The sequence below is a fragment of the Pyxicephalus adspersus genome, chromosome 2, assembly GCF_032062135.1.
Source record: "Pyxicephalus adspersus chromosome 2, UCB_Pads_2.0, whole genome shotgun sequence".
In the NCBI taxonomy this organism is placed as follows: Eukaryota; Metazoa; Chordata; class Amphibia; order Anura; family Pyxicephalidae; genus Pyxicephalus; species Pyxicephalus adspersus.
Genome location: NC_092859.1, coordinates 99,406,655 through 99,433,354, shown reverse-complemented (window position 1 = coordinate 99,433,354; position 26,700 = coordinate 99,406,655). Strand labels below are relative to the sequence as shown.

General features: G+C 36.0%; 1 protein-coding gene across 1 annotated transcript in view; it reads right to left on the bottom strand.

Annotated features, from left to right (window-relative positions):
• Positions 1–5,030: 5,030 nt before the first annotated feature.
• BRD1 (bromodomain containing 1) overlaps positions 5,031–26,700 on the bottom strand; it is a 35,193-nt gene continuing 13,523 nt past the window's right edge. The window contains exons 8-12 of the mRNA XM_072399037.1: positions 23,128–23,622; positions 10,948–11,127; positions 10,144–10,253; positions 8,864–9,018; positions 5,031–7,181 (exon numbers count right to left, since the gene is read on the bottom strand). Of these exons, the coding sequence (XP_072255138.1) occupies positions 6,998–7,181; positions 8,864–9,018; positions 10,144–10,253; positions 10,948–11,127; positions 23,128–23,622 (1,124 nt within the window). The 3' untranslated portion in view covers positions 5,031–6,997. The remainder of the gene's footprint in view (positions 7,182–8,863; positions 9,019–10,143; positions 10,254–10,947; positions 11,128–23,127; positions 23,623–26,700) is intronic.

Sequence of the window (26,700 nt, the reverse complement as noted above, 5' to 3'; positions counted from 1 at the left end):
TTTCCTGGTGGTTCGGGACTCTTTATAGTGCTGGTGACATGTGTAAAAGGCCTAGGCACTTGGTCTAAAGATTAGACCAAGAAATCACATGACAAAAGCGAACAGACTGTAAAAACATTGCCTTTTGTTAACATTTAAATACAAGTTCATTTTAAGCACCAGCCATTAATATAGTCCAGACTGATTTAACTTAAAATGGTATGCAATACAAGGTAAGTTAGGGTTCCTAATGATTCCAATTCCCAGGAGATCAAAACATGGAAAAAAATTGGAAACATTTTTATTTTCAACCAAAGAACAATTGTGGGTATAAACTATTTTGACATTTCACTTGTGACAAAGAGTCATTTTCAAGGGTAATACAAAAGAACACACTGGCTGTTATAATAGTAATGTCACATTATTTTGCCCTTCGCGACTTTGATCAGGCCACCTGCATATTCATCCTGCAAAATCTCAGATTATGCAAAGTTAGAGAAAAGGTTGAAAAGAGAATAACATGGTTACACTGCTGAGAGTATTGATTATTATGTGTATACAAAAAAAAGCTTTAGTTATTGAATAGCTGAAAATAACAATAACTGCATGTGCATCTCCAGCTGACATTGAAAATATTCATGCTTCTAGTGCAACACTGCCATCTTGTGTTTTATTTAAAGAGTGCTTTTATAGAATAAAATAAAACACACTAGGAATATTGCTATTAATCTTCATACCGGCTGCATTGTAAAGTACCAATTATCTGTGCCTAATGACATTGTAAAAATAGCCACAGCAACATACTAAAGTGAATGCACTATTTTGTAGAACAGTCACCAAGATCAGCTGATAACAGGGAATATGGCATTTTTTTTTGTATTGGTAAAGCAGAACTAAAAAAATTGCAACCATGCAGATCCTTTATTTCAGAAAGGACAGGCAATGTCACTTCTGCAATAAAATAAATGAACCTACATTTGCACAACTTTTTTTCCATCTTCAGCCATTTCGATTAGTTAGACTTTGTCAATAACTCATAAGGTCCTACCCGTCATGTCTTGGCATCCTGCATTGTCTTAAAGAACTGAATGTATGTAGGTGCTGAGTGACCAGCAGTAACTGGTGAAAATTGAAACAGATGAAGCCTGACCTTTCAGTGTATTTAATTTAAATCCTAAATTTGAAGGTGTTCCAGAATAAGTTGCATTTGTGGAAACACTGCTTCAGTAGTGCTTGGCGAAACCGATCGTATCAGGTAGCCATGATGACTCTATAGATACCAAGTCACATTAGGAGCAGCTACTAGTTCTGACAGTTCTTTGTAGCAGTTACATGCAATGCGATCTGGGAATCTGAATGGAATGGTAAATCTTTAAAGTAGGTTCCACCGAGTTCTAAACTCAGATTGCTGGATTCAGATAAACAGAACTAATTGCATCATGCAGATCCACAAGCTGTAAGATTTGCAGCAACACAGAGCTTGACAGATTCTTTTTAGGAAAAAGTATTTAATCACACTTTGTGAATGTGGCCCCAGGGACAAATCTGCTTATAACATACTGAAGCAGGAATGGCGAGGCTTTATAATTTTACCACTAGAGAGCCACCTAAGAGTTAGTCTTTTTTTAACAAATTAAATACAGAAAAATGGAATAGTGAATACATGTGTTGTGGATTTCTGCAAACTGTCTGTTCTGTGCCCTTGTGGATATCTTGTGTCCTCCTTCTCCCACTTGTTGAAGTAGGAGTGACCTGATAACAAGAAAGTTATGGCTGTAATGCCTTGATGGATCCTGAGAAAGCAGCTGGTAATATAAAAAAATATAATCTCATACTAACAATTGCAATTTTTTTTTAACATTATAATGTAACAAGGTTTGATCAAAGTGAGGTAACAATGGTCATTTAACAATTTGATTGGCTGAGATCAGTGTATAATTGTTACCTATGGATATCATAAAATTGATGTGATGATGTTGACATTTTCTGGATATACATAAACAAATGCCAGCTTCTCCCTGCCTGACTCGTCCCAGTTAGATGATATGAAAATGGGAACTCCCTGGGGTAAATTGAGTCCTGTGATCTTGCCGTTGGAGCTGTTGCTGTTTTGGGCCATACACATCCAAAAAAGATAACTACTAATTTTTAATTAGGCAACAGCTAGTGTTTTATATTGTTCTGTAACCTTTCTGTTACTTGTAGCCCAACAAATACTTTCACCTTGTTACACATACATAAATAATAAAGAACCTCCATTGAAGTGATTCTCCAGCATACACATTAGGCGGATTCCAAGATTCACATTGTAATCCAAACAAAGAAATTACCATACCTCACAGCTACAGACAGTAGTGTGTGTGTGCAACGATTTGTGGATTGTCTTGGATTTATCAAGCACTGGAAGATGCCCGGAGGGACCTGAAGTGGGACTTCTCACAAGGTGACGTTTAAAAACCATATAGGGGGACTTCACCTGGACAGAGGACAGCCTGAGATATACTGCATCCAGGTAAGTGGCCACACCAGTGCTTGGAGTATACAAGAGGAAATAAAAAGAACACTAGGTGTATGGCCCACCTTGAATTTATCCAGTGGTGCTGAGAGTAGGAGGGGTAGGGGGATAATCCATGTATACGCAAACGTGGAGCAGTCAGGAAATATGTAAAAAAAATTGGACTGTCAGCCAGTACGAGGAACAGTTTGTAACACTTTTTTTTCTCTGATAATGGGTGGCTTGGTTATGTGTAATGCTGTGGTTTGTGGTGGGGATGATGGGTGTGCCTAGGTAGTATAGTGTCCTGTCACTCCCTCCTCCAAGTTGCTGTAACATGAGGCGTTATACGTGTATCTGTGATTTGTCTTGAAATTGTCTATACCTATGTCTTTATCCTCCCATTCGCACTTCCTTCACCTATGCTCCCTATTCTATTATTTGTTCCTTCTTGCGGAGAAGGCTAAAGAGTTGAAGCATTTCTTATCTGATCTTTGACTCCTTAACCCCGCCCGCCCTCTATCCTATTGTCTTCCCCTCCCACCCCTTATTTTAAAATTTCCAAAGGCACACTAGACCTTAAATGGAAGTGTAAGGTGAATAAGCTGAAATACATAGACTTGAATTTTCAGTGATAAAACTATTTTAATTGTTTGAGTGAGTGTTAGTGGTGCTTCTTAATCTTTCCTTGACTTAAGTGTCTAGACTTGACTTAAGTCATGCACTCATTTGTACGCAATAACTTTTTCTCTTTATACTGTTTGAGTTTTACAAGAGCCATGTAGCTTTTCACACTTCTGGGTTTCTTTTTCTCAATAAAAAAACTCATCCTGGTAATTTTCTCCTGCTTTACACAGTACTAAACACCACCCTGAGGCAGCTGGCTGAAAGGTGTGCAGCAGCAGTTCTGGCATTCTCCATTATTGATCACCATCATGCAGGGGCAGAACAGCTATGTAAGCTTAGGTACTAGTTTAAAACAGACCTTAATCGGATGTCCTGGTGGCAAAGGGGCTCGGAGTTAAGCACTCTGGTTCAAATCTTGGCACTATCTGCATGGAGTCTGCAGGTTCTCCCTGTGTTTGCGTGGGTTTCCTCTCAGATTCCAAAAACATGCGGTTAGATTATTTGGCTTCCCCCGAAATTGACATATGACTATGGTAGACATTCGATTGGGAGGCTCTTTGAGGGACAGCTAGTAACATGACTATGGACTCTGAAGAGTTGCATAATATGTCGGCGGTAAATACTGTGTAAAAATGATCCCCATGATGTGGCAATAATAAATGCTGCGCCTCAAATGCAAGGATAAACTGATGTTTTTAAAACTATTTATTTCCTAATAGTAAAAAGCATACGTAAAAAAGCTAAATTGTGTAGGCACCACCAACAGTGGTAATATTGTTTATTCCAACATTTTAACTTCTGGGAAAGGAGGAGGACATCCACTGTCAATTCTAGAAACCACCATTGTGAAGGAGGGGGTAAAAATTCTTGTCACCTAAATAGAAGAGAGGTTGAGGAGAACACCAAATTAAAGAGGATGCCATTGAGGAAATAAAGAGCAAAAAATAAGCAAATACACCATTTTCAGTATACTTCCAGAAGGAATCCATGTAAATTTTAAAATTTGTGTAATAGTTAACCTCCCTGGCTATCTGATCATATCAGTAATTTTGAATTATTGAATTGCAGTACACTGTTTAAATTTCCCACCCGGTCACACCTCCCACCGCTCCGCTCCGCCCCACACTCACGCATCACATTGATCACGCCAGGGACGCAAGGCTAGGGGAACACAGATGCCGGGCAGACATCGCCAGAGGAGGCTTCGGGGCCCGCCAGGACCAGGTAAGTCCTTTACAATGCCACCCAGAGAGTGGCTTGGGGTTACCGCCATGAAGGGTAATAGAAGCCTTCAGCTCCAGGTTAGAGATGTTCTACACAGATTTAAATGCCAACAAAGGACTTTTTCTTTAAATCAAGCAGCTAACAAGCTTTATTATGTCTTAGTACTACTTGAAACCTAACTAAAATTTCTACTGAAGTGACAGCTAGAACTCCCACTGTATATTCACAAAAATTTGGAACTAAAGGTTGCTTTAACAGGTTTAACAAAGCTACCCATAGCTTGATTAAATGTTTTGTACTGTTCTTGTACAAGCTGAAATTTGTGCATACAAACATCTCAGAGCAGGAAACATTCCTATGTTTCGTTACAAATTATAACATCCATCATCCAACAATATCATGTCAGGTCAAAGGGCATCTTAACACCCACCCTAAAACAGATTGTTGCCAAGTTCCATAAGTATTTCTTGGGCAACCCGCCAAAAACTACCTGCATGGAGACCCCCAACCAATGAAAGGAAAAATACCAATCATGACACAAACTGGGAGTAAAAAGTTAATATATATGCAAAAACTTCCTCCAAGTAGGGAATTCATTCTGTTTTAAGGCACGAAACACTGCAGCATATCAGACACCTCTTTTTCTGACCTGATTAACAGAAAAGACAGTACCTTCAGATTTAGAAATCAAAGGTTACACCAATACTATTGCCAAAGATGTTCTTTTTTTGTTTAATCATCATAAAAATAGTGCTTATAAACAACTTATAAAAGCACCAGGATACACAAATACATCAAAATCTTGACTTTTTATTTTAATATAAAAATGCAGCTTTGGAAACCCATCATACATATATGTCCCTAACATAATGCTTTAGGTCTTAGAAATAAAAATAAAGTACTAATTCTATATACATCACATGTACCATACAAAATGTATCCAAAGGTTCTATTGCTACCAAGCTTTTCTAAATTATAACAGGTTACCTAAACCCATTTCCATAAAAAAAGAAAACCACAAGGCATTTTTTTTAATTCCTTAACAGATTTTGATGCATATTTCTTGAAACCATGTTGACATTTATGTGCCCGCAATATAAAATACATGTTAATAGACTGACAAAATTAAATTCTCAGTTTAAAGCAAATTAACATTTTCAACAAAACAACCCAGGCACATATATATAATTAAATTTATATATATTTATGCTTATAAAAAAAATAAAATCTATGGGATAAAGGTAGTGGGATCTTTAAAGGGAACAATTTGCCAAAAACACCCTTATCTCAAAAATATTAAAAATATTTAAAACATGAAAACGATTTTTAAAATAAAAAGGAGCATTAGGAAAAAAAAAGTTTTGGGTTGCAGTTGAGTGCAATAATTTTGAAGGTGATAATACAGCAGTTCTGCTAAGTGAATTTAAAGAAAACATTTTTTTTAGCAGAATGCATCTTATGACACCACAAATACATATGGTTTCTTAAATAAAAATATAATATTCTTTATATGGAAAGACTTCTATGTAGGAGCTTTAATAGGATTTTCCACTAAATGAAAAGTTACTAGGTAACGTGATCTGCTTCACTGCTAGTCTTTAGGCAAGTAACACAAATTTTAGATTTAAAGGTATCCTGTACAGAGAGAAATTCCTTATTAGGTTGCCATTGCTGATCTCCTTCCAAATGTACATGTTGTCTGGCTGGTTGTAGCTTCAATACTATCTAGATAGATGATCTGGAACAAGCATACAACAAAAAAGATAGAACTCCTGTTTAGATCAGGAATTGGGAGAGAACTGCAATTCAGTCAGTCCAACAACTAGAATTTATTTTAAAAAAAAGCAGAGACTGCTAATTAATTTTAGATATTTCTCTCATTACAGGTTTACCCTTAGCTAACAGTATAGTTTCAGGTTGAACAGAAGTTACTGGTAATTGCCAGAGGAATCTGTATTAAGAGAGATATGCCTCTGCTATTAAATGAAGAATGTCACATCTCAACCAGTAGAAAATCTCTTAAAGGAAGCAAATTCATTTATATATACTAGCTTTAACACCTTAAGGCCAGTGGACTTTACCAATGCCCTGTTAAAATAAAACAGTTTACATGATATAGCACATTGTACTCTTTGTAATGGTAATTACATCATTTAAAATACTCATTTAATTACAGTAGTCAAAATATGAGAATGGACAGGCTAGGTAGCAGTACATTAAATATATTTTAAACATAGCTATTTTCCAATCTAGTGAAGTCTTACAAAACATTTGTCCTTATGTAAAGTGGTGCTAAGGCTCAACCCTTTTAAACTTAAAAAAATTACAATTATACATCTAATTTTAGAGCAAATAAAAAACAGTTTCAATAGGCTTTCACCTGGTAGGAATTACTACGTCAACGTAAGAATAAGTTAAGTGTTTCCCAATATACAATTATGTACATATTATCAACACTATAAACAGAATGCTTGACAACTTTAGTGGAAGCTCCTCCAATCAACTATAAAGTAAAGTCATCCAAGGTGCAGCAAAAGCTTCATGCTCCTTTACAAAACATCTTCACCTTTCAGCAATTAGGAGTTGTAATTTGAGTACATTCTTTCAGAGGAAGAGGTTAGAGATAAAGCTTAAAGAGTACATGAGGCGTGGTGTGTCTCAGTAGCACCTTCATCAGTCAATATCGCTAAAATCACTAACGGAGTCTCCTTGAACCCTGCTTAAATGGTTCAAAGCACGGTCATAAGCAACTCTGACAGCCTTCCGAATACTTGAGTTTCGCCCTTCCATCATCTTCAGCTTGTCAATGGTTTCGTCTATGCCAAGAGGAACCATTTTTGACTTTGGAAGCCACTGCCTATAAACAGAAAAGAAAACTCATCAAAATCATACCTTTACATAATGCAATCCACAGACATTGGTTATTACCCTAAAGAAACTTTGTTGTGTGGTTGTAAAGTTAGAGCGAAGCACACAGATACGTCTTACCAACCCTTTATAAAGGGTATATTTTCATCCTAAATTGTTTAACAACTATTTTCTGTGTGTAGCACATAACGGCAGCTTTATTCGATCACTGCATATATACATGCTCAGATTCACGCTTTTTATCACTTCCACAAATGTTCGGCTTAACACTGAGTGCAAAGTCTATGGCTGAGATAGCCCAATGCATTTCTAACTGGGCTGATATCTTTTCATAACAGTCTGAAAGTGATGGTATTAAATCAAAAGTGGTAAACACACTGTACCCTCACTGCCAGTGCTAATTAGCCCTTACTGTTTTTGCAAAGGACATCACATAGGAAGTTCTACCCATCTACCCTTTTTGCAGGTCGCAGACCACTAAATGCACAGACTCCAGAACGCGAATGCGCGGGGAGCTGTGTTTCACTCAAAGAGGAAGAAACTTTCCCTTAAAGTCATGATGCCAGAACCCTCCCACTCTTCCACTGCAGGTCTGAGCCTGTGATGAAAGAGTAGGCAGGTTGTGTTCAAAAGACACAACCCACCCACCTCCCTGAACCTGCGCTATCTCAGGGAAACATGATCTGCGGCTCTGGCCAGAGTGCCCCCCCAGGCAGGGTCCTTCTCCTGACCCCTTTTGGTGGGTGCATCAGCCAGAGCCACTGCCCCACTTGTCAGACTGGGGGTTGGGGAGCTCAAAATGGGATAGGCGCTAAAACCATGGACACATCCTGTCTGCATTGTCACTTTATGTGGACAAAGTAGGCAGAAACATAACACAATATTAAAAATAAAAACTTAAAATGAGCTACAAACAAAAACCATACAAAGAAAAATGGTGAAAGCACGAATTTGTAATTCTGTTTGAGGTCTGAGATTTATTCTGCACCAGAATACAGCTCTATCTGCTGCTGTTGGGTAGATTTACAAATATTGTCTCTCCCAACCTCTAACTAGATTGAATGGGAAAGTGGGTTATGCGGGACAAAATAATATTAGTCCTAGATTAGTTGATGTTATAGAAGTGTTTTCTCTCCAGACAATCTCACAAAATCACATTGCTGGAAACAAGCAGACTAATTACAGGGATTTCAGCAGTTTACTTTTAAATTCTCAAACATCTAGGTAGTGCGCGGACACAACAGATTAAACATAAACCAAGTAAAACATTTAGTAAAACTATTTTTTGACCAATCTACATGAAAATGCTAAAGGGATTGAACATATTCCACTAGCAAAAATAATGGGGTCTCTATCTGGGTATCTGTTTTTAAGGGCACCTAAAGCACCTTACAGAGGAACAGATTCAAAATGTGTCCACAGTACAATTTATTTTTTATATCAAAAACTTTGAAATTATGTTTTGTGATATTTTATAGTCAAGGAAGGCTACCTGGCAGAAAAAAAAAGTAAAGTAAAAAGAAATAAATAACGAAATAAAAAAATAAAATAATAAATGTAATAAAAGCATATTTCTTAACACTTACTAGCATTTTCATGAAGATATGGTCTGTAAATGTACTTTGTGCATGTAATTTGTGAGAAAGAAGTGTAGTGAACAATAATTCTTACCAGCTTCTTTTAGTGTCAAAAAAAAGAACCAAAAACAGCTTTTCCTCAGCTCGCGTTTGCATCTGTTCTCCAGTTTTTAAAACATCCATTGGTGGAACTGGTATAGCAACACCATTATGGTGACAACCAACACGTGGCATTTTGGGATCTATTATCTAAAAGAAAAGATATCTTTAAAATAATTTAGTATAACCTCGGGCAAATAAGAATCCCACAAAAGACAGAACCTAATTTTCCAAAAAGACAGGTTTTATTTAATGCAAATTTATGACAAGTTGAGGTGCTTGCACACAAAGCATGTAAAATAAACATAATTGACTTTTGGTAAAGGTGTTTGTAATAAATCTTTAGTCTCCACAAAACAGCTTTCTTATGAAGCCACCTGTATCAAAAGTGTGCACTAAAATGAACAACTGGAGCTTAATGGAAAGACATGTTTTAATCAAGCATTCCAGTACTGAGCTGCTTCTATAAATTCTTCTTGTGGTTAAGTGCCATGTACAAGTATGAAAATTAGTACCTAGTACGGGTTGACAATCGAAAATCCAGCCATCGATAATCCGGTTCTTTCAGTTTTCCGGCATGAGTTTCGGATCACATTTTCAATACAGGGACTGTAGTACACTGTTTGGACACTGATGTTTTGATGGCGCTGTTCTGCAGAAACAGCTGTTAGGCCTTGCTTGCTACACTAAATACACGTTGAGATGTCCCTGCTGCCTGCTCCCTGGAACTGTGCCAGATGACCGTGGGTGCTGCAAGAGGCAAGCTGGCCTGTGTGTGGAGGCGAGTATATATATATAAAAAAAAATTTGGGAGTTTTTGAAAATCCCGCACACTTCTGGTCCAGAGGTTGCCAGATTTTTGATTGTCAACCTGTACTATAATCTTTCCAGTCAAACTGAAGCATCACCAGCCATTCCAATCATGAGTACAAGATAATACTTAGGTTTAGCAACAAGAACATAAAACAATTTTACAACTAGACTAATTTATCTATACAAAAGGTGTTGTGCTCAATACTACATGTCACAAGCAAAATGTTTCTCTTAACCAAGGAAGGTATATACTCAATGCAGACTTGCTGCAATTAGTACCAAGGAATATTTAAGTCATATATGTATGAAGCACCACTGTCAACGTTTTAGTACTAAGAACACTTTTAATGAGACCTACTGTATGTATATAACTATAAAAGGATAGCTTGACTATGTTTATCTTACAATACTTGCTGTGTCTGGGACTACCCAGATCAAAGTGAAAATGCTTCTCATTCTTACCAATGCTGGATAAGAAGGATAACCTCTACATTTGGCCCAGACTACTTTTAGAGGTTCGAGGTAAGATGAATTTGGACTTGCTGACACCCACATGTTTGTTTGTCCAACTTCTAAATTGAAAAAGAGAATGCAATGTGTAATGACAACAAAAATATCAAGCTTATACAAAACACTTAAACACATACATTCCATCTTCACTTGGGATATTACAAAAAAAAAAAAAACTTCTGTCCGATTAAAAGAAAAAAAAAACAGCTAAGAAACTATTTTATTTACTATTATATATTTTTATATACTCAAAACATCAAATGTGTGAATGTTTGTGCAAAATGGATACTTGAACCACCACTTATTGGTAGTTGACACTGGATGTGAGCCTAATTGATATACCAGCTGCTTGGTGTTTAACAGTGTGATATTTACCATACATCTAAAGCCTCATACATACAACAATTACCATTTATATTGTATGTATACCCAACTTTTATATGTTTACTTCCTCTGAAGGGGGGTAAGTGTAGGTTTAGTAGAAGTTTATTTACTTTTGCATATAGACATTTAAATGCCTGTGAAGTCGTGCAATTAAATGGTGCATGTAAGAGTGATGCAATGTTAACATTTACCATGACTCAATGACGTAAGCACCAAATTGTATGTGATAAGAACCAGATTGTATGCTTGCATAACTTTATAGCAAACTAAAATAATTTAAACCAATCTAAAAACCCCTCCAAAAATTAACTTAAAGAAAACATTCTGTAATCATAACCATAAAAACCCTTAAAACACCTAATGGGAACATACCTGCGGCTATTCTTGCTGCCCTTGCATAATTTCCATTCTCTATACAAGATATTAGTTCACTTCGGTCTTCAATAGTATGACGTCGCACAAGTGCAGGTTTGCCTTTACCGCATTTTGGTAAAGTAAAACTGCTGGATAAAGAAAAAGGATAGAGTAATTCACAAATATGAAAATATGTTTTTCACAGTGCCCAGCTGTCATATACAAAATAGAACTTGCAATGTAGAGGAAAAAAGCTGTAAAGAATTAGTGCAGTAATTTCACAAACTAGAACATTTCCTACCCTGTATTACACTGCATATTATGGATAATAAACAAATACAATGCCTGTCTGCGTTCCTTGTGTGGTGAAGAAAAACACTTTTGAAATGATATTTTCTATGCCAAGTATGCATCTATCTATTACATGTACAATGTCTAAAATGCCCGGTTCTCTAATTTGCCATGGCTTTATTAGTGATCTCATTTATAAAATGGGAATGTTTACGACTAGTCCATTATAAGTTGTAAGGATTTTTTTTTTTTTTTCACTCATTGATTGTAACAGTTTTCTTCTTAGTTTCACAATCACCAGGTAGATTTATAATGACTAAAATCCACTAATGAACTACTCAACTACTAAATGGGTTGTAGTAAAAAATAAGTTATGAAAAACTTCACTATAACAAAGTTACATAACAATGGCAATTGGTTTATACATACTTAATTTTAAAAATGGGAATTCAAGTGCACGTGGAAACAAAAAATGTAATTTTTTCCCCATCGGAGGCAACCTCACTTTAGTTAAGTGAACAAAAAAAGGGCTTTACAAAAGGTAAACATGGATTTAAAACTTTAATGTATTTTGCCTGCTTTTAAAAATGACAGTATGTAGCAGAAAGTAACACAAATGTAGGTATGTATGTAATCTACAATCATTTTATTTAAGAAAAAAAAAAAAAAAAAAAAAAAAAAAAAAAGATTAATTATTAAAACAATGGTAAAACTTCTTTCAGATTATTATTATTGTTTATTTGCTTCCTAGGTGATAACCATTCTAGTAATCATTTGTCACAGGGAGAAAAGTCAAAACTTCTTTAGTCACAGAGAGCTATATAAAAAAAAAGGATTACAGATTTTCAAAATGTCTAGCCAAAACGTAAAAAAAAAAAAATTTAGAAAAACAGAAACATTTGTCTAGAATCATAATCCAATGCCATATAATAGAACATTATGTCATGACCTTTTTTAGTACAATCACTTGAAGAACAATTTTACTTTTATTATTTTGAGGTGAACCATTTCTCTAGATAAACAGAAAAAAAAAAGCATTTTACTTGGAATTCAGGTTTAAGGAACTATGGAGTTCAGGTTTAAGGAACTATCTAGAATTGCCATTGCTGACCTTTTCCTTAAATGATAGCTGCTTGGCAGTACCTTCACCATCAATTTTTTAAAGCATGCGGCAAATGAACTCAAAACTCCTGATGGCCACACTTGCGAGCAATCAACAGTAAACAGTAAGTTGAAATATAAGGGGAAAAAAAAGTTCCTTTACATAAGGGGCCAATGTAATTTTCCTTTAAGGGGAAAGGCTAATAAACATAACTTATGTCTGCACTGGATGTTCTTGTTTTATGATTCTTGCTGCAGGTGAGGATCAACCGAGCTGTACCCCAATCTTCCACTTTTGAAGGTATCACATGAATCTGACACCTTTACATATGTCTAACAGTGAAAGGAAGTGTTGTTTTCTCCCTCTGAAAGACAAGAGTATGACACAACCTATTGGAGTACAGGCCTGGTAATATTGCAGTGGAAGGTAAATTTACTCCTTTCTTTGCCAAGGTAGCAAAGTTGTGCAAAACACCAATTGAGCCTACATTAATAATAAGAAATTGGGGACAGCTTGCAGTTAAAAAAAATACCCAAAATGATTTCACACCAAACGTTGGCATCAGATGAGGCCACAACATCTGATGCCAGATCTGAACAGAAAACAAGCTGGCAGCATTGCATGTGTTGCAGATGCTGGATACCAAAGAAGTACATACAAATCTGGAATAGTTAGCCTTCACATGAAAGCTTATGATCCTTATCCTTAAGCTTAGATCATAATTACCACAAGTCAAGTAGAACAGATGGAAAGAAAACAGAGCACCCTTACATCCATTTGTAATTACAGATCGAACCATGAGCAGAATGCAAAATTTAAGGAGGTGCTGGAACGTTAACATTTAGACTTCAATATACAACAATATATTCAATAAAGCAGTATATAGTATCCTCAAAGCTCAATGATTCTGGTAAGGCTGTTTAAATGAATGGTCAACGCAACTAGGGGTCTACAAAAGATATTTGAAAGAGTTGAATGAAGGTAAGTTTTGTTGGACTCCTGTAACGCATTGGATTAGTATGTTGAAAAATAATTTGTAAACTATATTAAATGGTTTGTCCCTAATCTCTACATACTTTTGTGTGAACTACATACATACAACTAAGGAAAATCTCTTTTTAAAGAATGAAGGCAGACAGGGAAACAGAAGAATGATGTATTTGAGGTGAAAAACTACCAAAGGCAATATAGAAAATCATCGGCTTCAACATCCCTTTGTACCTATGTAGAACCAAAAAAAAATTTGCTTACAAGAAATTGCCATCAACAGCATAGACGCTTTCTTTGCGGAGGTGATGACAAAAAGAATTACCACCTTGTAAATAAGCAAATGAGGAAAAATCCCTAAAGCAGTGAAAACATGACACCAATACACTGAAGCTGATGACTGAGGCTGATGACTCATAAGCACAGAAGAAATCACGGATTCTGCGGTCACCAGTCACTCAAAACTCTCAGCTTCAACAGCCATGCCATTAAAAGCCAGTAAATTGGGACCTTGAGACAGATTTAGATGATCTGGTAAATCCCACAGAATGCCTCCAAAAGCCTTACAAGGTTGGCATAGAACATCCATCTGCATATATTCTGGAGCACAAAAGCGGTTCATTGGAATGCCCTTCACCTCAATCCTGTAAGAGGTATGGACCAAGGTGTACTGATCCCATGGAGCCACCTACAAATTTTAATCTAGCTTTTATTCTAGACACAAACCTGTCCAGTTTGTTATTAAACCTGGAAGCCAAGAGGTCCACCTTAGCATCCTCCCCTGCCTGCAACATGAGTCCTGGGACACCCAATTCCTGGGTGTAAAGACTACTGCCATTGGCCCAGGCGCTGCAAGCTGAGGACCAACCGTGTACACCTAAAATGTTTACAGTAGACCAGGTTCTGACAAACCTCTCTTGCTGTAGTCAGACTTCTGGTTCTTCACTAAATGTTTGTGTATGCCACCACTGTGGTAATGTACAACTAAACCTGGATTAGATGTTTTTCCAGAAGAACAGCCCAATACTTTAAAGGCCTCCACATTGCCTAAAAATTGTAATATGTTAGGAAGGAGGCATGACTCCTCTGATGACAAGATCCCCTGCATCTAGGTGACCAGGATTCCTCCCAAGACCAACAGACTGGCATCTACTGTAAGGAATTTCAGAAGACGGGAAGAATGTCTCTGACTCTAGACACAAATTTCATAGGCATCAACCCATGGACAACCTTGGTCTTTGATTCCAAAACTGGTATGTCAGGGGAATGGACTGTACTGTACTGTATTGTCCCACAACAGCCAAATATTGCGTTTTAGAGCTTAATTTGAAATTCGCAAACGAGACTTCCTAAATGGACAATCAGACCAAGACTCAGACCAAAAAAAAAGTATGAGATTGTTCTCCAATCTAGGTACTAAGAAAATTAACCTGATGAAGGCATGCAATAACATACCCGAATGATTCCATGCAGAACTCCTGTGTTTGAACAAGAACATTCAGAACCTTGAGGTCCAAGATGTAACAAAAGCATGAAATATTTACAGTTTAGTAGAAAAAAATAAAACTTTAAAAAAGTTCTGCTACAGGAACCTAGTGGAAAACAAGAAAAGAATACAAAAAGTAGCAAAGTCCAAATTTGACTCCTGAAAAATGCTTCTCTCACCCAAAAAAAAAAAAAAGAATTTACAGATTTCCCCCTACCTTCCAGGGTACATTTTTATGCCAAAAGATGTCCACAGTCTGGTGGTTGGCATCATTCAACCCACTTATACTGTGCACAGACTGTCCCCCTTAACCTGCCCGAACCTGCTACCAAATAGTAAAAGGGGAAGCAGCACAGAAATGAGCTTGCTGACCTCTCATTTTAATTGCTTCTTTTGAGCATTAACTGACTGGTTCCTTGTGCTGTTCTACAGAGAGTAAGACCAGGCTGATGCATGGTCAGTTCAGGTACATACACTGCTTTTAATACATTTTTTAAAGCATAAATCATTACAAAACTGCAAAAAGGTGTCTTATGTCTGCCTACAGGTTAAGGGGTATATGTTTGTATCTGGATGTGGACTGTGTAGAATTGGGGAATTGAAAAGGACATTAGACAGAAAAGGATAATTTGTAGTCTGACTGTAGAGCCATTGTCCTTTAAAAGGGTGGTTCCTGGATACAGCTTCTGCGTTCCAATCAACAAGAATTTTTTGATCCTTGTTAGTAAACATACATCATGCAGAATGATCAAGCAAATCTAAATAAAAATCTTCCATCAAGTGGAGCATCTGGCGCACAATCCTGTAGTTTCGCCCATTCCCAGTGAAAGGAAGATCGAGCACACGTGTGCCATGTTTTGGGACTTACTGCCTTACCTGACAAAAGTAACGCTGTTCATCCACAGTTCTGCCAGGCTAATGACATATTTCTGTAGTTAAACAATAAAGCTTGGCCAACTTTCCGCATTTTTTCCTTCTACTTTTCAGCTGTCATCATTTTCCTTCTCAGTACATGTAAATGAAGCATACCCAATCAGCTTCTTGGGCTGCTTGTCCCTATCCCAGTATGAATTATGCTATACAAGAATTACAGAAGGCCGACACAAATGAAAAAATTCAGGCAGTTACAAAAGTCTGATTTTAAAACACATTATTTACTGAATATGTAGTTGTATGGCGTTTCTTTATATCTAACTGGAAATCAGTCTTATAAGTTTTTATACAGGGAAAACCGATAATTCTCTAAAACTGCTATGAGATTGTGTTTGGTTCTTGATATTAAATGTTTAAAGTCTCCCAGTTAGGTTGCCAATGCCAATACATTTCAGAGAAGGAACCTTGCTCTTTGTAGAGAAGCAGAAAAATATTCCATGCTGATCAAAGAGCTAGTTCCAAACCAGCATGGGGCGATTTTACACAGAGTGACCACTGCTATCTTACAGTGGGAGGTTTCCTCTCTGCAGCAAAATGCCAAAAAATTGGCTTTTTATGCAGGATGTAGCTGCTTTATAAGGAAAAAGACTTGGCACCTTTTGTATTGATGCACTTGTATATATATTTAGAGAATAAAAACTGAAAAAGTTCAGTTTGCCTGTAACTACAGAGCAGCTTTTACTAAAATAGATGGTAAAAAAAAAAATATTCAATATGAGCTAATATAGTGTATTTGTAAAACATGTCAGTGGTTTTTGCTTAATATGTATTGGTCAACAGAACACACAAAAATGTTCTCCAACTGACTCTCTAAAGTGAAGCACCTTTAATCGCACAGATGTTTTTCAAATGTGTTCTTGTTTAAAATTCCCTGTGTGTCTTGTAAGATGAAACAGGAATCAACTAACATTTGGAAAAGCCAATATTTAAAAACGTCCACACTCTAAATCGATGGTTGCTCAGACCCTTCCCTCTGCAGGGGGTGGACATGACATGATAGCAGGCAGTGCATTGTTAAATAAGCAACAGTTCCCTGAATGGAGTACCAGGCATGTGTGAAGTCTCTCCTGACTGACATGTACCTCCTTCACCTTAAGCAATTTCAAAATAAAATGTTGTGCTTGTACAGAGTTAGCTTTGTTACCATTTATTACCAACAGCATCAGATCTGAGGTAAAACAGAGAAGTAACGTTACTATAAGGTTAAAAAAAAAAACATAAAACTACAAAATAATCTGTGCAAAACCATTTTTTATATATGACTGTTAAGGCATCTAAATAATCTTTGGTTAATAAAGTCACCCTAAGATGTGAGATACAAATACCATCAATATTAAAATCTGACTGTTAATCAAAAACATAAATGCCCGCAAAGAAATAAGACCAAGTCCCTTTATAAAACAGCCGTGTGTTAAATAAGTAATAGGTTTATAAAATATTGCACAGTGATTTCATTTAACAAAAGTACTACTACTTTTGTATAAACTAAAAATAGGTGAAGAGCAACTAGGAGATGGGCAAGTGTACTTTTATGTACTTAAAAAGGCAAGGGGACATGCACTATTGTGCCGAGAAGTGTACTGCATACAAGTGTTAATTCTGAGTGAATGATTAGTCCTGCAATTTGCTTTCACTTTGTAGTCATGTGAATGTGATCATATTTGGTTTTAACAACCAACTAATAGGAGTGCACGTGCCATTAACTTAGAAACCATGCAAAAGCCAATGTGTATTTAAGTTACCATTTATACTCTTCTACCGCCGATTCCTCCCTTCACTTGTGATAACGTGTGTATTTGGCTTTCAAGTACATTTGCCCACAACAACCAACCACTTTAAAAAAAAAAAAATCACTATGCAATATATTTATAAATATACACCCCAAGTATCACTGCACATTTTACATTTTGTAATCTAGTGTTAAATCAGAAAGCTTCTCTAAGTAATGGTTAAACACACAATCTTTTTTTCCAGTATAAATTGTTATTAAATCTATATTTCAACAAATATGGCAGACAACTGGTGTATGTCAATCTTTAAAACAAGAAAATACATTTATTATTCAAGTGTGAGGACTTGAATAGTAGCATTGAAATATAAAAGAATTTAAATATCCATTTTTTATTTTTTTTTTTAGAAATTGTGCGATACGTTAATGGTTTCATTTGTTTAACTTTTTTTTTTTATGCACTCATGTGCTTAAACGAAACTCACAATTCTTGTAAAAAATGCACGTGTAAAATTAAATTAGGTTTAAAAATCATAGCACGTGCCTTGTAATAATACTTCATAGCAGTGAAGCACTGCTAACCACAGTATACACCAAAAGCATTGTACCCTACACATCATACATTTTTAAGACAGATATATAATATTTTTTGTACCATTTAACCATGCCTGTGATGTGTCACAGAAGCACCACCATTTTGTTAGAGCATAAAAAATAGCAGCTGCAGATAACAGAAATAAATCATATGTAGTGTTCTCTAATTCATGGTTGTATATTTCTACTATAGAAATAAAATTGCATCAGTTCAAGACAAAACCAGTTTTCTTCTAAAACTGTAGACTGGAAATATATAAAGTGAGGTAGATGAACTTTCAGTGGGTAAAATTATCTTCAAATATTGCTACGAGTTGCTCCAATTATGGCTGTTATGGAAAAAATTCAGACAGCAAGACATAATCCCCCGACCTTCCAGAGGCATGTGTAAGAATAATATGTTCAAGAACGGTTTTGATTTTTACTACTGAAGAGAATGGTCTGCAGGGAGTTCTCTAAGAATTCTTATTTCTGTTTCCATTCAAATACTGGTCCTCCTAAAATGGACCATTGTTGTGTTCACTTAAAGATGGGATCTGACATTCTCCTCAAGTGCATAAACTGGCTTTTACTTGTAAAGGAATCAGCTCTTTTTTCTGTTGAGGAAAAAAAAAAAAGCAAACGTTCTGTATGTCTCTAAAACAATAAGCATTATTTCTTAAATTTAAAAAGGTCCCCAACCTGCGGCTTATCAGATACATACAGCAATCTGTTACTTTTCATAGCGGTCACAGTAGCTCCTATGAAGGTACACATTAACCATCCAGCTGCACACCAGCTGGATTATAAACTCGCAACAAAAAAAAAGCAAAGCATTTATGTAATTTAGGGGATCTTTGCTTGTTTTTTGCGAGTTATCAATTGTTTAAATATTACAGCCTGTTTCCTGTGCCTGTTTTCCAAAAACTATGTTTATGGATACTTAAGCATAGTTTATCTTTTTATTATATCTGAATGGACCAACAAGCCAAAGATATTGGGACCAGGGCTACACAATTTGCTTAGCTATTTAACATAGGAAAGGGACTACTAACTAATGCAGACCACCTATTAAACACCTTTTCTAAACTTTGAATTAAACTTTTTAATTTACATTTTTCACTTTATGGTTTCTCATTTGTTTCATGATTTTTTTCTTCTTGTTTTCCTAATATCTTGTATCATTATATAGTTAAAAGTTTTAGTAAAAATTTCAAAGAAAAAAAAATGTGGAAAAAGAATGCTGCAAACTAAAATGCTTAAATAAAAGTGTCTATAGATTTTTATCATCACATTGACACTTCTCTAAATCAAATCAATATTTGGCAGAACCACCCTTTGCCATTAAAACATCCATTCTTCTAAGTAATCTTGCACACAGTTGTTGGAGGAACTTGGAAGGTAGGTTGTTCCAAACATCTTAAAGAACAAACAGATGCTCTGTGGGCGAAGTTTGCTTAAAATCTTCAACTTATTGTAATCCCAGACTCCTGATGGTATGGCCCACACAGAGTCCTGATCCCAACATCACTTCTTGTTCTTTACAGTAAAGATAGTTTTGAATTACATTGGCTGTATGTTTGTGTCATTGCCTGAAATGCAAAATGCAGCCCCAAACTTTCAAGTATCCTCCACTACGCAGACATTCAATGATTGTACCACTCTCCACACTCAAACTTCTGCTACAGCCAAATATTTCAATCGGATTTGAGCAGTCAAGAGCATCTGCAGTTTTTCTGCACCCCAGTTCAGTTGTTTGGTTATGTTTCCAAGTCCAAGGTATGGCTTTGTAACTGTATGTCATCCATGAACACGTCTTCTGTACAGATTTCTCCAGACAGTAAATAGGAGTGCCGGAGTCCCACAAGTCTGTGTAGTTCTGAGCTGATGTCTCTGCTGGACATCTTCTGATTTCGAAAGGAAGTAAGCATGGTGTGTCTTTCACCTGCCACACCAAGGTTCCTTATCCAACCACTGTGTCTATGGACTTCAACGTTGCCCACTTTTTTGTGCTACTTCAAAAGAGCCTGAACACCACATCTTGAAACCACAGTTTACTTTGTAATATTTGCGTGGAAGAGACCTTGTTGTGTCTTTTTGCTGTGGTCAGTTTTGCCATGGTGTATGACCCATGCCGTGAAACAGTCTTCAACAACCTCACTTCAGTAAAAGAGATTGGCTGTTCTTCACTGTAGGCCTCCTACACAACTGTTACAAACTACATATGAAAATCATTATCCTTGGCACCTGTTTATATAATTGGTTAAACATAAACCTGACAACAATCCCTGACTTTGTGCAAGTGTACTCATAAGAACTAGTGCTAGTCTGAAGGCAAAGTATAGTCACACCACATATTGATTTGATTCAGATTATTCATGTTTGCTCGCTTTGCATTTCATAATTTGATAAGAATAAATGTTTAGAACATTTTCAGAGTCTTGTATTTATATCTAAAAATATAAATTTTGGTAATATAACATGAAAGAAAACGTATCCATTTCTCACACTGTCTCATATGGTATTATGGACAGATAAACACAGACTTTTGCGGCCAAGACAAACCTATTTCTACATTTACAAATGATTGAAGGTAACATTGCATCTTATCTCATGAAAGATGTGTAAAAATGATAGTTGTATTTATGTAAGCACAAAATAGCATTGTACACATAATGTGACTATGAACTAAAATAAATTACTATGAACTACTGAAACAAAATTATGCAAGTCTGCAAGGGTGTTGTATACATTGGTGTACATTCATGTCAAATTCATGAACCCTGAAAAACTTGTACATGTTAGGAGTTTACCATTTCTACCATTGAACTCACACATAGCCCTACACCTCACTGACCTCCAAGCATCCTAGATCTCACAAAACACTAGGAACAAAAACTAATGTGACTTTGGTCACTGAGGAGTTAAATCAGACATGGCCCATAGGGCCTACTGAAGGTTAATATTCCATGAGGGAAAACACATGTTTATCCAATTCTATAAAGAAATAGAAATCCAGGAGAAATCCTTCATTTCATATAGCCGTTACAACCCCAGTATCTAAGAATAGGCATAGTGGAAGGCAGATTTGTGAAAATGTACACTTCAACACCACATGCAAATTAAAATAAACTCATCTATCCTTACCATGCTTTCACCCATTAAAACATTTAAAAGTACTCAATTACTGTATGGGTTGCTCAGCTGTTCATATAAACAACTAATAAACATTAGGATTTTAAAAACTTCTTATTACTTGGGGCTGCTTTTCACCAATTTCAAAATCCATAGATTTTTTATTTCCATGTGTATTTCCATAGATACGGTGCTGGTCACAGGATTACAGTAGACTTTACAGACCCTCTCTGCATTAAAAAAAGCTTAAACTCCATGTCATGCTGCTGTTCTAAAACAATGCCGTATCTTGTTGAATTTCTTTTGAGCATGATCCTTTGAGGCAAAAAACCCAGAAAACTGGGTCAAGACAAAACGTTTACGCTACAGCAACTCAACTTTTCAATCACTTTATAGAAGTAGGGTCAGTATTTGTGGGTTTATTGTGCTGACCTAAGAAGAGAAGACGGACGAATATTTGAGCAGGATTTTCAGGTATTTTCAGAATAAAACAAATTTTTTTCTAATATCTGCTGGATGGCAAATAAAGTACCTAATTTTTTGGGCAATGCGGATTTTTCCGCTATAACTAAGATGTTCTATTCCAAGCAATGGAAATGATTTAATTAAATGAGGGCAATATCTCTAGCTGCTATCCAGACGTGGAAACCAAAAGGAATAATAAACAGGCTTATAAACTTAAAACACCAATTTCATTATTTTATGGAAGGTGTTACTGATTTGCTAAGGAAAAAAAAATAAAGCACAACTGTAAAAGCCTGTGTAAACCAGCTTTGTTCCCTTTGTATCTGCTTCTCTTCCCGAAACTGCAAAAGGAGCTGAAGCCAATCAAATGCAGGTCAACTGCACCTGAAATCAATTTTAAATAATCACGTGACTCCAACTAATGTCAAAACCATTCTGCCAAACGAAGCCCCTCAACACAGGACTATAGATGCAGTTGTGTTAGAGAAGTTTTTGTTTTTTTTGAAAGTTTGAAAGTTTCTATGAAAAGTGTAAAATCCTAAAAGCTCCAACACAAAAGATGATATTTATCCAATCATGTAAGTAGAAATAATCCACAAATTCCAATTGTACTGTCAATTATCGGTTCTAGAATAGTGCAATATGGTTAAAAAACAAAAGAAGATTGACTGCTATTGGTTATTGTACTTTGGCTACTGTTTAGTAAAAAAAAAAAAAAAAAAAACCAGAATAACGAAAATACAACATAATAAATGGTGTATGTAAGTTGTCTAAAGGTCAAATTACCTTTTTAAATCAATATTAACTTTCCTACGAGCCCAATTCCTGTATGACCCTTACTGTAAGAAACCATGCTGAAGGAGACTTGTTGTTAAATTGTCCCATGACAGTTATTTTGTTTTACGTTCCTATATTCTGGGGCCTTCTCTATGTTAATGCAGAGAGTAATGCCTGGATTTGTATATTACATACCATTCTAGTTAAGGATGTGACAATGGATGCCAATATACACACACCTTCTACAAAAAAATGAGGGAAAATAACTTGCCATTTGTTTTTCCTGAATGTTTAAAAAAAATGGGGCAAACTATGGAATTTAAGGCTCAATTCACCAAGCTATAATGATACAACTTATTTTTAAAAGACAATTATGTTTATGTAAAACATATGCACCATAGCCTAATGAACTGAACCTGCAGAAATCAATTTTCATTAAAACAACTTTTACTGTTACAAATAATTTTAAAATTATACTGTATTTGCCTGGAGTTCCAATAAAGGATTCCTGTAAAGGAATAAAATAATCAAAGAAAATAAAGCCATGGATGTCAGCAACACACCATATACTGCAACTAATGAGCAGATATAAATACAAGTTACACTAAATGACATCATGGTACATACATCTTAATATAGACGAGTATAAAGGTCTAGATAAACTAGTAAGTATGATATATTTAACTTGTGTTTATGGGAGAAGCAAATGAATGTATTTACCTGTATCCAAACGTTTCACAGGGGACTCCTCATCAAGCTCTGACTCTCCACATGAGCTCCTTGTCCTTTTTCTTGGTTGCAGGAGAGTTTCCAACCTTGGGAGGACTACAGACAAAAAGGTTTTGGTCCCTAGCTGTGGTGAAGTTGGCTGGGTTTCACTGTTCTTTGCAGGCTTTTGGGGGCTTACACTTTTTGATTTGCGGAAGAGAATAGATGTACGTCTGTTTACATCAGCTGATGATTCCGCAACTTCAGAATCGGTCGAATCACTGAGATTACTGTCCTTAAGTAAATGTTCTGAACTGTGTCCATTTAATACTTCATCCTGAACAGTAGCACTATGTAATTCATTATCAAAAGTGACTCTTTTGTATAGCTTACTCTGCTCTGGATTGAGTTCTATTGGTTTGAGGGTTGGTGGTTCTGAATTAGTCTCCGAGTTTGAAGGTAGAGGTAATGCATCTGATGGTTCAAGTTTAGGGGGAGATTTATCTCCTGAAAAAATTATAAATAAAGTGTCGTTTTTGAAAGCTGTATAAAAATTATACATGTTTTCTTTTAAAACAAAACTAGTCTATTAAAAGGCTCATTTTAAAACACAAAGTTAAACAAGTACATAACAGGGAAAACATTTAGACTATAACATCTACAAAACTACATTTAAAATTTACTTAGTATTTCTTATATTCTATATTTTAATTGATCAAATCAAGGATTTCTTTCAAAAATATCTCAACTCTTTACAATAGCTGTTACAATCTACTTTATTTAGAAAATTCATACATAAGGAACTATATACATCTACTTATGAAATGCACATATTTTGCTCTAGGTTACCCTGCTATAGCTACAAGTATTAAAATAGATATTACTAGCTAGATTTATTTTATTTTTTATTAAAAAAAAAAAAATTTACATTTTTCTGCTTTGGACATGGGTATATGGGTATCTTTTGGCACTGTCTTCCCCATCATGCTCTCGGCATGAATTGGAAGAAAGAGTTCAAAGACATGGAGAATTTACTACACATGTACCAATGTTGAGGTTAAATAAAGACGAAGTAGTGTCATAGAAAACTGCATTAGGCAATACAGGTGACATTTCTCCTGCCTGTTGTGGGCACAGCAAATATGTTTTACCAGAGAATTAATGTTTTGCTACAAAAAAGCACTGTGAATTTAATGACACCAAAAATACTCGCAGCACAGGCAATGGTGTGCCATCCAGAATTCCCTTTTAAATTCATGTTGACCAATGGACCCAAACTGTGGCTGCTTGCAATTGTAGTCTCAAAGGCCAAAACTAGCACTATGGCATAAACTTTCACACTAGCACAATAACTGAACATTACCACCTAAACCAGTGCAAATAGCATTACTGTACTTGGATGGTCACTTAAGTCTTCTCATGCCACCATAACCTATAAACAGTCATTGGTCAGTGCATCAAGATTAGCAAACAGACCTAAAAAGTAGTGTATAGTCTAAATAGTTTCCATAGCTGGACACACTTTGGCTGGCTTTTCCACAAAAAAAAAAAAAAAAAATCGAAAAATGTAGGAAGAAAGATGTAGGCCTAGCTCAAAAAAGGAGTTGGTGGTTACCAGTGACCTTGTTGGTCATTCAACAGGCATTGTTTTTAGTGAACCTGTGTTTCAACATTTGTCAGTGGGCACTACCTCCCTCATTCAATACCTTTGGGTGGCATAGTTCACATGTGTAAAGAAGTAGTGTGGAGCCTTAGATTTACAAAATTAAACATACAGAAGAAATACACTGAAATAGAATTAAAAGGGAAGATTTAGTGTTAAACACAATTACAATTTTTTTCTTTTACTAAAAATTACGTTGTGAAGGAAAAAGCTGGGAAAGCTCATATCTTTTACAACATTTCTGCGATTTATTTATGAAGCAATTGAAGGTTTATAATGCTTTTTAAGGTCTCAAATTCTGTTTTGAGACTATGTGCCACTATCTACTTTACCTTTGCTGATGTACCTAAACCTGTCATCCAGTGCCCTAAAGTGGAACTAAAATTTGTCATCAGGCAGGGCTTTAACGCAGAAAGGGACAAGCTTGTCCCTTTTGCAATAAACATTTTTACCTGCCTGATTGCAGTCTCTTCTGTCAAAATTGCTGGGCCGTGCATGTACATTGGAGTTCTCTCAGTGGCTACTGGGACTGAACTCTTGGTGCATTGGAGTTAGGTCATCCTGATCAATTAGAAGGACCGAATATCAACACAAGAAAGAAAAAAAAAAAAAAAAAGAAAAAAGAAAAAGAAAATAGCAGCAACACAACAGAACAGGCAAGTATAAGTCCGGTTTAGTTTTGCTTAAAAAAAGTGATTCTGCAGTCAGGAAATAAAAGTATTCAGCAACAGGTGGAATAAGCAAGTTGACATTTGAGACCCTGGAAAAAAATATAACCAGGTATAGGACAGATGCAGTGCTTAAGGATCTAATAATACATACAGTAAAATAATTTCAATTAAAATATTCTGCAAACCAAATTATCAACCATTACTATAAAATAAATAGCAGTAAATTAGTTATGCAGTAAAAGCCGTAATAAAAGGGAAAAATAAATTACGTTTGCAAGCATTCAGGTGCAAGATTTTATGTCAAAAGTTGTCAGCAAAATGCAAACCAGATAATGCACAAAACACTGTGGAGTCACTGTAGAAAACGGTCTGTCTTTTACTTTCAATTACTTTAATCATTGAACATGACTAAAGGAATAGAAGAACATGGAAGAAGAAAAAGACATTGTCTTTCAAATGTTCATATACATCTAAAGTAAAACTTGCTGTGTATACCTGCAGTGGTCAACCCAGGATTTTTTTTTAACCGGGTGGGAAGAAATTGTAGGCAGGTGGCATCCCCTGTATTGTGACCCAACTCTTCAGTAGCCACATAAAAACAGCCAGGTGGTTACTGAAAAGTGCCGGGTGGTGCGCCCAGCTAAAAAGGGCTGGGGAGAACACTGACCTGTAATAATAAATGCAAACAATAGTTGATCTTTAAACGTTTAGGCTACGCACACACGAATGTTAGGCTACCACACACACGTCAGATGATTCCCGTTCGATAATCGCTTTAGGGCTGATTTTGGACAGGCATGTGTACAACACTTGCAGTTCGTCCCAGTGGATCCACAAGCAACAAACGATGAATGATCATAATGAATGATCATTATGATCCGTCGTTCTACCCCTCTCCATGGAGGAGTTCATGCATCCTTTCCAAAAACAATTATTGAACTTGTGTATGCAGCCTGATTAAGACTAAAAAAAAATTGAAAGTTTAAATTGTTTTCGATGTGGTGGCTGTTTTCATCCTCCCTCCCCACTCTCCCTATTTTTAGTTGGTGAATCTGACAGGTTCACCAAGAATAGAAAGGAAATTGTTCAATAGGGTGATTTTGTCCACTGAATGGAAAGTGTGGGAACCTACTGAGTGTAAAAAAAAAAAAAATGATGCTTCATCTCCTTACTCAGTTAACAAGAACTGACATTCACTAAGTCATCTGGGTTCTAGATCTTTGACCATCTGGTTTAGCCAGGTTAGAATGA